Source organism: Galeopterus variegatus, unplaced genomic scaffold (genome assembly GCF_000696425.1).
Source record: "Galeopterus variegatus unplaced genomic scaffold, G_variegatus-3.0.2 Scaffold858, whole genome shotgun sequence".
Classification (NCBI taxonomy): Eukaryota; Metazoa; Chordata; class Mammalia; order Dermoptera; family Cynocephalidae; genus Galeopterus; species Galeopterus variegatus.
In genome coordinates, this window is record NW_007726969.1 from 32,869 (window position 1) to 48,743 (window position 15,875).

Here is a 15,875-nt window from a genome sequence, read left to right on the forward strand (position 1 = left end):
AATAACCTGAAATGTGCAAAATCACTTTTGTTGATCATGCTCCTACCTTGTCTTTATTTAAACTCATCCTTCATGATGTTATAACACCAACGTTAAGGATTCGCATCCCTGCACCACCCAGTCCACAATAAACCCCTTTATGGGTTTCTGCATATGTAGGGAACCTATGTAAAGGGGAACCCAGAGTTTTTGAGTGAATATACCAGACTCCAACTAGGTGTTCACACCTTTTGTCTGAGGAATTGTAAATCTGTATCTTAGGTTTTCTCCTCTGCTCCCCAAAGCCTCCCATTAGGTCTTAGCAGTAGTTTGTCCACAGTGAGGCATGTGGTCCCTTACTTTCCAAGGGTAGAAAGAAGGAAACGGAGTTATGAGCCTGCCAGTGCCAAGAGAAGTGAGCTTTGGGGCACTCTGCCCCATTTCCAAGCCCCAAGCCATCCTAGCATCTTGCCCTCCTGACCTAGGAATTTTTAAAGATAAGATTACAACTGGTGCATTCAGCCAGAGAAATGCGTGGTAAGGTAGGTTCTGCTTCTATGGCACATCTGTGGCCTTTAAGCCGCTTTCCACCTCTGTGCTCCAAGGAGAGACCAAAAGAGATTACGTGCCTAGTTTATTCTGGGTTGGAGACTTCCCGTCCTTTGCTGTGTTTACCCAAAGTGAGGTCAGCCTCATTCAGAACTTGGTGAGGTTGTTTTATGTCAGTGGCATTTATAATTAAAATGTAGCCACAAGCTGGACTCCATAAAACATTAGAGAAAGACAGAGAAGGGGAAAAAAAATCAAATTTGAGGGGGAAAATTCCAGTGGTTTGGAATATATATATGTGTATGAAAAAGACTTTTCTTAAAATTTGTAAAGGTGTCTACTCCTTTAGGGTCTGAAAAAGGTGCCTGGAAAATTTTGATATAGTCTAGAGACTGAGTGATACATACATACATATATATATATATATATATATATATATATATATATCTTTTTTTTAAGTTTATCTAGAAAAATCCCTCTGTATAATCAGATAAGGGGTGGTGGGAAGGAGCCGCAGGGAGTCCTTTACATCACATATGACGAGGGTTAGAATTCCCTGTTGGGGAGAACATTCCTGCTGGGAAGCCTTCCCCTCTCTGTGACATCTGGCAACAAGACCCAGCTCCACCCACTGTGGTCATTTGAAAAGCTGTTGTGACTTTGGGCCCAAGCTGGTGGAGAGCAAAATGCTTTACTGTTAGGTGCCAAGTCATATCAGAGCAGAGAATGCAAGTCTGAGCTCCACAAAACAACAGGGCGGGAGGGACTTCCCTGAAGAGCAGCCTGCCCTTTTTAAAAGACTGCAAAATAGGATTCTTTTGACCCACGAACTCCCCTTGTGCCTTTAGGATGTGGCTTGATTTATAAATATTTGATTGGCATGCACTGTGCTCAAGAACGTTTCCGTCTGTGTGGTGAGTGCTGCTGGAAAGCCTGCTCCCGCTGCAGCCTTGTACGTGCTGGGGGAGGCGAGGGCTTGTGGGCGGCAGGAGGAGGTGCAGGTTGGGGATGCTCGTGAATGTATTGTCATTCTCTAGCTACTGTTCCAGTTATTAATGCTGTTGAGGAATGAGTCATGGCCTCCCCTCACCAGAGAGGAAACTGCAGCAGAAAGAGCAGAATCAAACGTGGAGCTTCTCCTTGTCTTTGCCCAAACCAGCTTGTTCTGCCAGAGAAGTGAGACGGGGCAGGGCTTGGGTACATTATGTCCTAGTGCCAGGCCTCGGGAGCTCCAGCCAGAAAATCCCAGAGAAGCTGAGCTAGAGATCACCCTCAGTTCTGTGAGCAAGCGCAGCATTCATTTAATTCAACAGACATAGGATCAGAGGGTTAGATGAGGAAGGCCAAGTTAGCGGAGGGATGATGATGATGATGATGATGATGATAAACACCATTTTTCAAGCATTTAACACGTGCATAGCAGTGTGCTAAACACTTTCACAAACATTATCACATTTAAAGTTCCTACTTTCCTATGAGATGGGAACTACTGTCATTCTTATTTTTAAAACGAAGAAACAGGCATGTAGAGGAGAAGTAACTGTCCCAAGGTGACACACGACTAGTAAACAGTGGTGCTGAGACCTGCACCTATACCCATCTGACCCACACAGCAGGCTGTGGGAATCCACCTTGTGTATCTATCAGTTTTGGGGGAGAAAGCACTGTCATAATGTTGTGTCAGGAGTGGTAGGGAGATACAGAAAGGACCTTAGTGTGGAAGCAGGAGATGTGGCCGGTGCCACACGTTCCCGGTTAGGAGGTGGTCACGCACTGTTACCTCCAGTGTCCCCGGAGCTCTGATAATCAGTTACCTCACAGGCTGTGGTTTGGCAGAAATGGGAGACTAGAGCAATGCCGGGCACATATCAGTGCTCAGTGGATACTTATTGAATGCATTGTTGAATTTGAATTTATCTGCCATCCAGTACAATTCAGTCACTCAGTAAGTCAATGTTTACTGGGTATTATACCAGGTGGCAGGCAATGTACTAGACACAAATATTTGCAGTGTCGAGCAGTAAGAGACAAAGTCCTCATCCTCGGAGCCCAGTGGGAGAGAAAACCATTAAATAATCACACAAACAAATGTAGAAAGACAACTCCAAGGAGAGCTTCATGGTCCATGAGACACTCCTCAAATGCTTTGTGCTCAGGTTGGCACCAGTCCCCTTCCCTGCACCTGTGTCTGTTCCGGGACCCTCTCTGTCATGGTGACACCAGAGCTAAAGCTCCAGGAGTCATCACAAACCTTCTCACCAGCTGCACCCCTTTGGCCCCAGAAGCTGCAGCTCTCCCTGGCTGATTTTGCCTGGTATTCCCAGCATGGCAGTGGGACAGGTGCTCACAGCCTGTGCTGGTAATTGCCCACAGCTGTGATTTGAGGAATGCTAAAGGGACAAACCAAAACCGTCTTCTCTACAGGCAGAAATTCCCACCAGTGGAGACATTTTAGTCAGGTCTTTATCAGAATGACCTACAAACAAGCATCCATTGTAGATGTATACCACTATAAGAAAGGGTAGGTGCTTGGAAATTTGTTCTTTTAGAGGTGGGAAGAAGACAAGTCTTGAAAACCTCCCAATTTAGCCCAGGGCAGATCAACTGGTTGGGGACAAAGAGAAGCTGTGAAAGGATTTATTTTTTCCTTGTAGAGCTTGCATGTACACAGTACTATCTTGCATGATTTAGGTAGATTTATTTAAATATTGGATTGGCTTTTAGAAATATTCTTCCTGAAGGAAATCTTAGAGTGTGACGCTCTACCTGTCACCACAGTCTCTAGTCATGCTCAAGCTAATGATCAAGGAAAAGAAACCATCCCCTTGCCAGACTGTACTGATCACAGTTATCCAGGGACCACTGTCCAAGGCTGGATTTTTTCTTTTCTCTCTCTCTCTCTCTGAATAACCCTTGAAATTCAGAAGGGCTGTGGCAGTACCAGCACTGGGCGGAAGAGGGCGACAGAACCACACTCAGGGAGTGAGCCATGCCCAGAAGGATTCTGCTCACCTGCAGGCTCTTACTGAAGTTTTCAGCCTTGTGAGGGACACCGGGCGGTGTTATTACCATTCCACAGATAAGGAAACTGAGTCTCAGTGAGATTAAAAGATTTTTTAAAAAAATTTCCCACAAAATTAGACAGCTGGGAATACTGGAGATATTTCAATTTCTAGACAGAAGAGGATGATTGGAAGAATCATAGGGCTATGGGACTTGAAGTTCTTTTGCAGAGCACGTTACACAAAATGGAGAAAACGTTAACTGTCCACTTAGAAGATGGCAGAGCCCGAAAATGAACTCAAGCTTTCTGACCCTAAACGCAGGGCCCCTGACTCTGTAGCGGGTATGTGGATTATCCAGTTCTCCTGGCACTGGTGCAGAGGTAGATTCCTGCCCACCCACCCCACTTACTCTGATTTCTGTCCTCCTTGGCCCCTGTATTTGTTTTAAAGTAAGCAAATAACAGGCCAACATGACAACTCTGAACGTTAGCAGAGAGGCCCTGAACCAAAACATGAATCTAGACTCTTGTCTTTCATGGGAGGCAGTCTCATAGAAGAGAGAAGACTCTAAGGTCTTTAAATATTATCCAGTATATCCATATGCTGGGCTGATGATGAAAACAGCGGTATTAACCAGCATGTGCTGAGCTGTTGCTGTGGGCCAGGCACTGTGCCAAGACCTTTCACTATTTTATCTCATTTAATCTTTCCAAGAATGCTGTGAGACAAGCAATATTATTCTTATTTTACAAGTGACACAAGCGAGGCCAGAAAGGTTGAGTAATTTGCCCAAGCCCACTTGGCAAATAATCCGGCATTACTTGGACGCAGACATCCTCACATCCATACCTACGGCTGCACTGAGCTGCCTTCCAAGGATTCCTGACACCTTGGGTCAGGTGGCCAAATCCACAGCAGACTTCAGAAGTTGTCCCAATGTTACATACCCAGTGTGAAGTCTATAATGTTAATAGTGGAATGACAACAATGAAGTCATATGCCATTTGTACAGAAATCTCAGAATTATAGCCTCTTGATACCCCAGAATTCAAGGTTTCCTAGAAGAGCCAGCTTAACTCCATGGAACACATCACCATGGTGTCTTTCCTCTGGGATTCTGAGGACCAGAGAGCATCCCCATTGATTCAGAAAACTGGAAACACTTCTTAGTAACATTGAAAACCCAGAGAAATTAAAGCCTGTTCCCCTTGTGATGTGTGAGGCAGATCCCACGACTTGTGGCTCATGCCTGACACAATGGTCTACAATCTAAGTCCATTTATTTGCAGTAAACGTTGCTTATGTATATGTTTAACATACTGAATAGAGCTTTTTTGCCTCATTCTGATACCTATTTTTCACTGAGTATAAGGCATTCAGCAGGCCCATATGAAGGCAAGCCATCAAAACAAAGCCCCCAAAAATCTAATCCTGCAGCTACAAACTCTAGCCTCAGCCATCCTGTTCCTCATCTCAAGTGTCTATGTGGTGGGTGGGAAGGAAAGGACAATGCCACCTGGTCTGTAAATGCTGGTGTCCATCCCATTACCTGTGCGTCTGAAGGTGGGAAGGGAGCACCACTGAAGTGGTCCTTTGTGCTAAGAGTCTATGAATAATTAAGACCCCCTGATATATAAGCCATCAAGCCAAAGCCAGTGTTTTGCATCCTACTTTAAAGTCAGTGCTACAGACCTTACTTCCTGCCTGTTCTATTCTGTGTCCCCTGATTTCACCCATACTTTCCTTCTCTTGATTTGTGTCATATTTGACTCTTGAGATTGCCGAACCTCTAAGCAGAGACTGGATCTGACTTTTAGCTTCCCTAACCCCTAATGCCTCAGTGATACTCCGGGAATCTCTGATAACGTCACAGTAGGACCCAGACACCTAATATCAAACACACACACCAACACCAGAAGTAGAAGGCAGAGATTTTATACTTAGTCAGGAAGATTCTTGGCTCCGAGGCCGTACCCTCATTTATCAGCACCCTCTGAGAGCCGGCTGCCAGGAGGGCCTGGCAGAGACGCTCAGCATTTGGCTGGAGTCACTCCCACTCTCTGGTTTCTGTAAGGTCTGCAGAACGACTTTACCCCTCCTGGTTACCACAACCACATCTGCATGATGTGTGGAGGGAGAGGTACATAATTTATGATGTGTAAGACTACGATTATGAACTAGGATTTCACAAATCAAGCCCAGTGGAAACATAACCTGGAGACTCTGTTAACTTGAAATTGGGCCCACAGCTTTGTGCAGGATTTACTGCCCTGCCCGTCTGGCTCTTCCCATCATGGAGCACGTGGGCCTCTGACCAGCCCTGGGGGTCAGATCTTTCACTAGTTACAGAAACTCACAAAAACACCACAGCCATTGAAAACGAGCAACCAGCTGTGTTAGGTCAGCAGAGAGTCCTTTTAACAACGCAAAGCAGGACACCTTTAGGTAAGCAGCAGCCCCACACTCCCTATTTTCCAAACCCTGACCTTTACACACTTTTGTTACCTTAACCTCCAAATGTGTTGTGCCTGAGTAGAACCTTGGAGAAGAGGGACTGGTACTTAGATATCCTCCCCTCATCCTTCCTTGACTAAGGAAGACACAAGGAGGGCAAGGGTGTACAATAGAGATGGCTGCTTACTGTGCTGGTCGCTCCTGTCCCTTGTCCCATCCACCGTGCCATCCGGAAGGATCCTCAAGAAGTGGCCCCCGTTGCTGCAGTAGAGGAGTTTGGGCTTCTTGTAATTTCCCGGAGGCAGATTAAACTTCTCGGTCAGGGCTGTGAAGGTTGTGATTTCCCCTTCAGCCATGGCTCAGCTGCTAGTTGTGGCGCTTTTAGAACTGTAAGAAATTAGACAAACCTGTAGAAGGCTCTTCCAGCAAAGGCACAATGTACACTTTCAGGAAGGGAAGGACAGCTTCAGGGCACAGTGCTCCTGGTTAGCTCGTAACCACAGGCTGCCCAGGTGATGCCCACAGTAAACGGGCCTGTGAGGTGGCTGGTGGTTAGGAAGGATGGTCCCTGGCATGGGTGGGGTTTTCAGGCATTTCTCTCTTCCCAGTTGGTTACAGTTTTGGACAGAGCTGTATAGTTTTTAGAATTTCAAATTTAATCTTTTGGCCAAAGAGGAAAAAAATCATGTTTTGGTCCCTCCTTCTGGTCCACACGCATCCTCAAATTAAACACTGAAGCTGCCCTAAAATAACACCCTGGGTCTGGCTAAAACCCACAAAAGCCAAAACCCGAGGTTCTACCCTCCACCCTCACACTGTCTTCACTAGGTACTGCAAGACCTGTGTGCAGCAGAGAGCACAGGAGGCCTGGACATTTGGGGACCTTCAGGGACACAGTCAGGACAGCAAAGGGTTAGTATGTAATGGAAACATTCTGCATTTGCTGGGGCAACAGAACCAGAATGAGGGGATAAAGTATGGAAGGGCATTAAATGGGGCTTTTAAAGTGCAAATACTGTACCAGAGGAATTTTATACAAGTCATTAGGAAGGCTGTAATGGTTCTTTTTAAACATATATACAGAGGGTGCTTCCAAAAGTTCATGGAAAGATTCATATTATCTTTCAATTCTGTTTTTCCACAATCATTTTGAAGTACCTTTGTATGTATGTATGTATGTATGTGTATATATATGTATGTATATGCCTGGGTACTGCCTGTTCCACCGCTTTCCACATATGCTCCTATCATACAGAGAATGTGAGTCTATCCCTTGTACACAGGCCATGCACATGGGCCATGCATACGGGCCACCTTCAGCCTAATTGCTTTCTAATGTGAGATACACTTCTAATACAGAATCCTAATACATATTATTACATATTACATATTATAATCCTCTAATGTTGTATACACCCACTATAAACAAATTTATATTAGTGTAAAAATGCATCAGCTATACCTCTAAGGATTGAAAACCAAAGCCAGTGAACATTAGAATTTTAAAGCATGTATTTGCTCCACCATTTAGGAGAAGGAAGTGCTAGTGACTACAAAGACTATAAAATAAAGAGGCCAAAAAGAGACCGGGACGCTAATGTGGGAGCTTCACTTCTCCGTGTAAATAGGTGCTAATTGTGCATATCCATTACCAAGTGGTCTTATAATAACAATGATCATCATCATCATTAACAGGCTCTAGGCTACAAGTTAACTCATGTTAACCTCACTACAACCCTTTGAAGCAGACACTAACATTATCCCCATTTTTAATAAAATGAAACCAAAGCTTAGAGATGTTAAATGACCTGTCCAAGGCCAACAGCTAGTAAGTGGTAGAGCTGAGCCTCAAAAGGAACACAGAACTTCAACTTGCCCTCAACTGCCATGAAAAGTTAAATGACTTCACTGATACTGCAATATTTTGACCAGAAGTGGGGGTTTTTACCCATTGCTTAGTATGTCTACTGCCATAAACTTGTCATTCATTTAGTTATTCATTTGGAACCCAAATGATGGCTGTCTCCAACAACAGCCTCCACTTTTGCCCTCATGCCAATCGTGAAGCAGGGCTCCACACATCTCCTCATTCCCCAGGAGAAACACACTGTAGCACTGTGAACTTCATGAAAGACCAGCCAGTTCTCCTGCACTCCCTGCACTAACCACCCATCCATTCCAGCAACAGCTTTGAGGAGCTTCTCTTGTAGAAAGAAATTCCATCATAAATGAAGGACCAATTACAATCATCTGTCCTTATGACTTTGGAATTAGGGTTCACATTGAAAGCCTCCATTTGTTTCTCTACTCCTGGCATTTTAATGTCTCTGGCACATTTCTCCCAGTCTGCAGCAACAAAGGGCAATTGTCCCCAGTTTCAGCTACTGTTCGAGGTCCCTCTAAGGACCCCCAAAGAGAATTTTGCTTACACTATATAAACTGCATTTAAAGTAAGACCATCCCAAACATATCCTCCATATATAGTGAAACTCTGTCCAGTTCATTTCATATCATACAGTAACAGAAGATTAATTTTATTTAAGTCAATTTCACGGGGAGGACTGCAGAGTTTACCTTGCATTTGCCTCCCAAATCCTCACTATCTCTTCCAGACTCTTCTTTGTCACTCACAAGCCTCTAAGTCTCTCTGTGCCTACCCTGTCTCTCCCACTCTCTTTCACCCTGTCTGTCCCCTCAGCCCTCCCTCCAGCCAGTCTCTCAATTTCACGATTGCTCCAATTCCCCACTCCACTCCCTTCTGGATCCCCTTCTCGTGTAAAGCAATTTAGCTCTTGCAAATGTGGTATCTTCACCCATCACCTCTTCATTAGCCCACAGCCATCACCAGATGCCTCCTTTTAAAAATACAGTGAAGAGATAATAAAAATGTTTCTTTCATTGATTTTTTCCAAGCACCTTCTAAATTGTATATACTTAATTTAGTACAGAAGACAATAATTATGTACTGGTTGCCATTTAGCTATACAGGTAGTCATTCGTGTTGTCAATCTTAGGTGGGCAGAATTTTGTTTCTTGTCTCCAGGTTTCCTCCTGAGGAGGTTCCTGTTCGCCCCTGATTGTGGGGCAATTGCATGTTAAGGATGGCCTGCTCTCTAAATGCAGCCCCAGGGAGGAGTCTCCATTAAGCTGTGTTCTAAGTGCCGGGCATGGATTTGGCTCGCTCTGTTGGCATTCTTGCTTCCACCTTATTAGGATGTTGGGGAACAGATGAGCCAGAGGCTGGCTGAGGTAGGAGGTGCGAACTCTGGCCAAGGATTATACTAATGCTCACATTCACATATATGTAGAAGCCCTGCAGCCTGGACTTCATCACTGTGCAGCTCTCACCGACTAAATAACCTCAGCAGAGCTCAGCAGGTCCTCAGGTGTCCCCTCCCTCCTGACCACAGTGCAACCTGCAGTTATACAAGACCCCAACTCTGCTCTCCGCCTGCTCCCCTGGTAAGAGGGACAGTTGTGGTGGTGGCTGTAATGACTTCAGATGGCTCCCATAACCCTTCAGTTCAGATCCATACCTGGAAATCTGAAGGGGACATGTTGACTCCTGAAAATAAGCCTGGAGTCAACATGATGCTGAAAAATTGTGGCGGCGGGATTTATGAATCAGCTGAAACATACAAAAAATGAAATCCCTTGTTATCACTGAAGGAAACCCCAGGAGCATGAAAAGCCCTTATCTTTAACTTTATTTACAATTTACCTATATTTTGAGCAGTAGTTGGTCCAAAGTTCCTTTGCCAATCTGCTATTTGTTAAAGGACAGGAATAAAGGAAGTGTATGATGTGATAAAACCATAAGGCAGCAACCTTAGCAGGCCCTTGGGGATTTACACAAATTGCTCTAATAAATGAATCCATTAACTAAGTGAAATCAGGCATTAAGTGTAATGGAAATTTATAAGCTCTGCTTCTCGTTACTATTTCCTTTTTATTGGCTGTCAGGGGAGGGGATTATCTGTGTGTGTGTGTGTGTGTGTGTGTGTGTGTGTGTGTGTGTGTGTGTGTGTGTGTTGGGAGACAGAAGAGATCAATCCCAATGAATTCCATGTCGTCATTGTACACTAAGCCCAGCCATTAGAGATTAGGGTGAGATTTTAGGAAAGCCAGATGATTTTCTTGATTTATCAGTGACACCAAAGTGAGAAGAACACCAAGCCTATTGGAACATTCGTGTTAAGTCTGACATACATTGTTGGCTGTGGCCTCTGGAAGAGACTTGAACTCTGACACATGAAGAAGATGTGAAGTATACTCTTTTGCCCAGGAAGACAACGGTCACTTTCAATGTGGAATAGTAAGCAACCACTGCCTAGCCCAGCTCTGGGAACCTGGGAAATTCATCCACCATCAAGATGTTTCCTTTAACAAGCTCCACCTTGCCTGCTACACAGAGTTGTCTGAAGGGTTAAATGGGCACAATATTTACAACAGCATTTGGAAAGTATAAAACTGTGACCTGACCTATAGGAGATGAGTAACTGGTTATGTTGAACTAGTTAAAGCCTCATGTGGTCTAGGTCAGCTGTGATTAAACACTTAATTTTAAATAATTTTTTGATCGGTTTGGAAATAGAGTTTTTCATTTCCTCCCATATTTGGCAGAAATGAACTAAGCTTCTTCTCCCTTCCTCTATTACTTAAGCCAGAAACATAGCAGAAAAGATGAAGGAGGCAAAGGTAAGCTATGGTTATGTAAAAGAATCCTGGGCAATGTCTGAGACTCAGTTCTCACCTTATCAAGAGTTATTGAAGTGGCATTTGTGAAGTCCACTATTTCTGGGAGACACTTGTGCTCAACTTGGCACTGGTGACTAAACTAGAAGGAAAGACCCATAGTTCTAAGAAACAAGGGAAGGCAAATACTGACATTTCTTTTTCGGTTTTGTTTTTAACCCCTGTCACTGCTTAAGCAATGCAGAATACTCATGAAAGAGGACATTTTGCAAAGTGTATAAAGCCACTGAAGTTAGATGTGTAGGCATCAGTTAAGAGATAATTGGATGTGTCCTCAAACTCAGCATGTACAAAAAAGGACTCAGCTTTTGTTCCAAATAAGCTTTAATTAACTTCATATTTTTTTAAGTCAAATATGCATGTTAAATGTTAAAGTTAACTACTAAATGTGAAGAGATAGAATGTATTCATTCCAAACAACAACTGGTAGGGGTAAGGGGAATGAGGTTGAATAAATAAAACTTTACTTATCCAAAAGAATCCAGAAAAAGAGCAAAAAAATAGAAAATCAAAAAAATTGCTCAAAATTAGGTGGCAGATATAAATCCAGATATATTTATGATCACAATAAATATAAATGGACTAAATTTACTAGCTATTGGGTTTTTAAAAAATTCATCTACTGTCTGATTAAAAGAGACACACTTAGGGCTGAGCCCGTGGCGCACTCGGGAGAGTGCGGCGCTGGGAGTGCTGCAGCGCTCCCGCCGCAGGTTCGGATCCTATATAGGGATGGCCGGTGCACTCACAGCGCTCACTGGCTGAGCGCAGTGCGGCCGGTCTCAAAAAGGACAAAAAAAAAAAAAAAAAAAAAGAGACACACTTTAAGTATAAGAATACAGAAAGGCTAAAAGTAAAATGATGAAAAATAGATACCAGGCAAATGTTAACAAAAAATGAAAAGTTGGTGTGGCTATATTAACATCAGATAAAATAGATCTAAGGCAAAAGGGGTAATTAAGGATAAAAGGGATCACTGCATGATGATAAGTGAAATAATTCAACAGAAACAAAAATTTCAAACTTGTGTGTACCTAATGACATAACCACAAAATATATAAAACAAAACTTGATAAATATAGAAAGAGAAGTTGACAAATCCGCAAGGATGGTGTGCAATTTTAGCACATTTCTGTCATAAATGATAGAGCAAACAGATAAAATATTAAAAAGGATGCAGAAGACTGAAATACACAATCAGCAAGCTTAACTGGGTGAATGTATAAGAGGACCCTGCACCCAACAATCAAGTGAACAACATTCTTCTCAAGGACACATGGAACGTTTACAAAAATTGACCATGTACCAGGTCAGAAGGGAAGACTCAAATAGAAGAATTTGTTTCATTCAGACTATTCTTTGAGTAGAATAGAAACCACTCCCACCCAGGCAGTTGATGACAATGTCCTTTCAATTTTACTTTTTAATGTCTCCTAAAACCATCCTTTCTTCTCCATCCTTACTGCCACCGCCTTAGTGCAGACCCAACACTCTCTCTCACCTGGGCTTCTTCAGCAGGCAGCACTGGTCTCTCTTCTCAAGCACTGCTCCCTTTCAATCCACTTCCAATCCTGCTGCTAGTGAACTTTTTAACCCATAAATCTGATCATCACTCCCTACTTAAGATCTTTGACTGGGTCAGTGGTTCCCTGCTGCCTTCACGATAAACCAAGACTCCTACCATGACCTATGAGGCTTTCATCACCTGGTCCCTGCCTCACCCTGTTGCCTTTTCTCTTATTGGCCTCTTGTTGTAGTCTTCCCACACCCTCACACCCACCCAGGCCTTAAGCCAAACATCCTCCTGCTGCCAGCAGTGTTCTCTCTCTCTCCTTTCCTCCTCCCTTCCACCATGGCCTGGCTAAGTAATACTTACACTTCAAAAATTCAGCTCAGATATTTCTTCCTCCAGAAAACCTTATTTGGGCACATCCCCCAACCCTAACTCCCCTACTGTTCTTATGCACCACACACACCCATTTAGATGAGTTGAGTCCCTTGTTCTCCCATAGCAGCCCTTCCTTTACTTCATCACAGCACTGGGTGTGATTGCCATCTATATTCCTCAGCTTAGACCCACAGTGGTTTCCCATTGCTCTGGGATAAAGACCAAAGCCTTGGCATGGCCTGCAGGATGCCGGGAGGGCCAGCCCTTGCTTCCTGCTCTGCCTCGACTCCCCCCACACTCTCCCTCCAAACTGGCTTTCCATCTCCTTACAAACTCTGCACTCCATCCCCCCCTAGGGTCTTTGCCCATGCTGTTCTCTCTGTCTGGAGAGAACTGTTCATCTCTATCCCACTCATCTGGTTAACTTCTAATTTTTCTTCAAATCTTAGTTTCATCATCAATTCTCCAAGGAAGACTTTCCTGACTTCCCTTATCTGGGTCAGGTTCCTCCAGTTCTCAGAACCATTTAACATTTCTTCAGTACTTTTCCTTCAGTTTTTAATTACACATTCATCCCTATGATTATTTAATTAATGTCTCTCTTCATGACTGGACTGTTGGCTCCATGATAGTACAAACCAATCTGTCTTGCTCACCATGGCATCCAAGTGCCTGGCAAAATGCCTGGCACCTAATGGCACTTGATAAACATCTGTTCAATGAGTGAATAAATGTAATTTAACTATGTTTACTTGACTATCTCTTTCATTAGTCTCTGAGGCCTGGGGCAGAAACTATACCTTTTCTTTCTATATCTAGCATGTAGCAAATACCTGCATATAATTGGTATCCTGTGCATTCCTGTTGATTAATGGACCAGTCCCTTCTCAGGAGCCTCTAGCGGAAACATCTTGTCAACAGACCTAATTACAAGGTGGTGTCCTACAGGTATTGACAAAAAAGCTAGGCCAAGAGCCTAAATGTATTTTAATTGGGTTCAAATGAGGCTGGCATACCCTACCCTTGATTAAAAGCAGCCCCAAACCCTGTTCCCATCCTGTAGCAAATAATTCCCTACCTCTTCAAAGGAAACACTGTGGAAATTAAGGATCTCAGGAAGGAAGATCAGATCCTTTGATTTCAAATTTGATCTCCTTATCTGGCCAAGAAAAAGATGTGTGGGGGCTAGAAAAACAATTCCAGGTTTTCTTATTTCAATTCCAGGTTTTGCTATTTCTGCCAGGGAGTGTCAAGCTGGCAGGCACCCCACCTCACAGCCTCTAGTGAAGGAAAGTTTGCCTGAAGAAAGGGAGACGGTGTGCAGTTTGCTCCCTCTTCTTTCCTATACTCCACCCTCAGTGATCTGTATGGGCCTGAGGTAGGAGCATAGCCGTGGCCAACTAGCCTGGGCTAGCATGTCAGCATGCTGCCCCCAGCCAGTTCTGTTCCAAGAACTGACCTCTCATCTTCCAAAGTTGACAGTTAATTGTGGACTTGACTGTGGGGTGGACTTGACAGTGGCATGCAGGAGACAGCTCCTACAAATTCCTGAAAGCCAATTATTAAATATTCAGGAATTTTGCTAGCTGGTTGTTAAACTATTAGTAGCTCAAAATCAGCCCTGGTGAGGGTGTTTATACCACAGAACTTGGCAAATGCTATAAATCGGGGCTTGCTCTTTCTTTTCCTCTGATGGCTGGTTTACCAGCATACTACTAGACATGGCTTTGAATCCTGGTTGGATACTCACTAGCAAATTGCAGATTCTCACAGAGCATGAGTTTCCTCATCTGCAGAATGGGACTCTATAACAGTAGCTACTGCCCAGAGTCATCATAAACACTGAATGATAATGTGTCCCGAATGCTAAGCCCAGCACTTGGAAACTTGTAAGCATTCAATTGGTGTTAGCTTGATTATCACCATCCATGTACCCTGCTGTTAGTTTTGCCAGTCATCTGTGCTATTGATTTGGATTGAAAAAACTTGATTTTTAACATTTAATAATATTTTAGCAATATTTGAAAATACCATTTTCCAAGTGAGGGGTTAGAATTTTTCATCATCACTTATGTGCAGCGATGCTCTCTTCTCATCTGCTTAGGTGCTGAATATCATATACTGGTGACGAGTTCTCAGTATATTTCATGGATTTGTATGTCTTACTATCCAGGAAGACAGAGAAACTATGGGTTTAACAGCTTTCTCTCCTGTTCTTTAATTTAGCACCCTTCTTTCTTTTTTTAGCAGCTGGCTAGTAAGGGAATCTGAACCCTTGACCTTGGTGTTATCAGCACAATGCTCTAACCAAGTGAGCAAACTGGCCAGCCCTAGGATCCTTCTAAACCTAAAGAATCTCCAAGTCACTAAGAATAAACTGTCCTCTGGCTTCCAGAATCAAATTTATCTGAAGGAGATCAAGGTGACATAACTGTAGATGTCAACAACTACTCAGCGCCTGCCACAGGAAGAATGCTGCAGCTGTCCTAAAAATTTTAAAAAGAAAAGAAAGGAAAAAGAGAGGCCTGAAATCCACAGTTCTGAAATCCAAAAAGCTCTGAACACTAGAAGTTCTTTCAAAACTTGGACTGTGGCAAAACCTGGCCTAAACTGTCCTGAGACTATTTGAAGTCTTTATCCCAATTTGTGTTAACATTTACATAATCTGGTACAGAATTATTAACATGGTTGATTCTAGGGTACTGTCCCAGACTCCACTGGAGTTGTTCCATAATATGACGTATGTGCCTTACTGCCTTTCTAAAATCCCCCAAATTCTGGATTTTGAAACACATCTAGCCCAAGGCTTTTCAGATAAGAGATGATGAAGTGGTAGTAGTAATCAGTTTCTGCTTTTAAGGAGAATCTAGCCGTACCAGACTCATCAAGCCGTGCCCCAGATAAGAGGGGCAGAGATTCTTGGACGAAGTGTAGCTAGCAGGAAGTGGGGCTGTTAACCTAACCCAACTGCATCCCAAAGCATGATCCCAGCCTCAGCTCTCACACTTCTTAATGAGGAGTAGACAAAGAGAAGCAGACACCACACACACACACACACACACACACACACACACACACACACACACTCACACACACACTCACACAGAGGCACACACAGAACTCCTCCAATAGCCTTTATTTCTTCCTTTGATTCAGGATCTTTTATTCTCTACTGTCCGGCTTTATCCACCCCCAATATACTTCCACACTATAGAGCATCATTCAGCTGGAGGTCAGGAATTCTT

At 43.5% G+C, this 15,875-nt stretch overlaps 1 protein-coding gene across 4 annotated transcripts in view; it reads right to left on the reverse strand.

Annotated features, from left to right (window-relative positions):
• FGF1 (fibroblast growth factor 1 (acidic)) overlaps positions 1–15,875 on the reverse strand; it is a 90,369-nt gene that overhangs the window by 12,019 nt on the left and 62,475 nt on the right. For 3 of the 4 annotated variants that reach the window (XM_008572977.1, XM_008572975.1, XM_008572976.1), the window contains exon 2: positions 6,175–6,374. In XM_008572977.1, coding sequence (XP_008571199.1) covers positions 6,175–6,343 — 169 coding nt within the window. In that variant the 5' untranslated portion in view covers positions 6,344–6,374. Of the gene's footprint in view, positions 1–6,174; positions 6,375–12,522; positions 12,568–15,875 lie in introns of those variants that run through there. The other variant, XM_008572974.1, reaches the window with a different exon arrangement.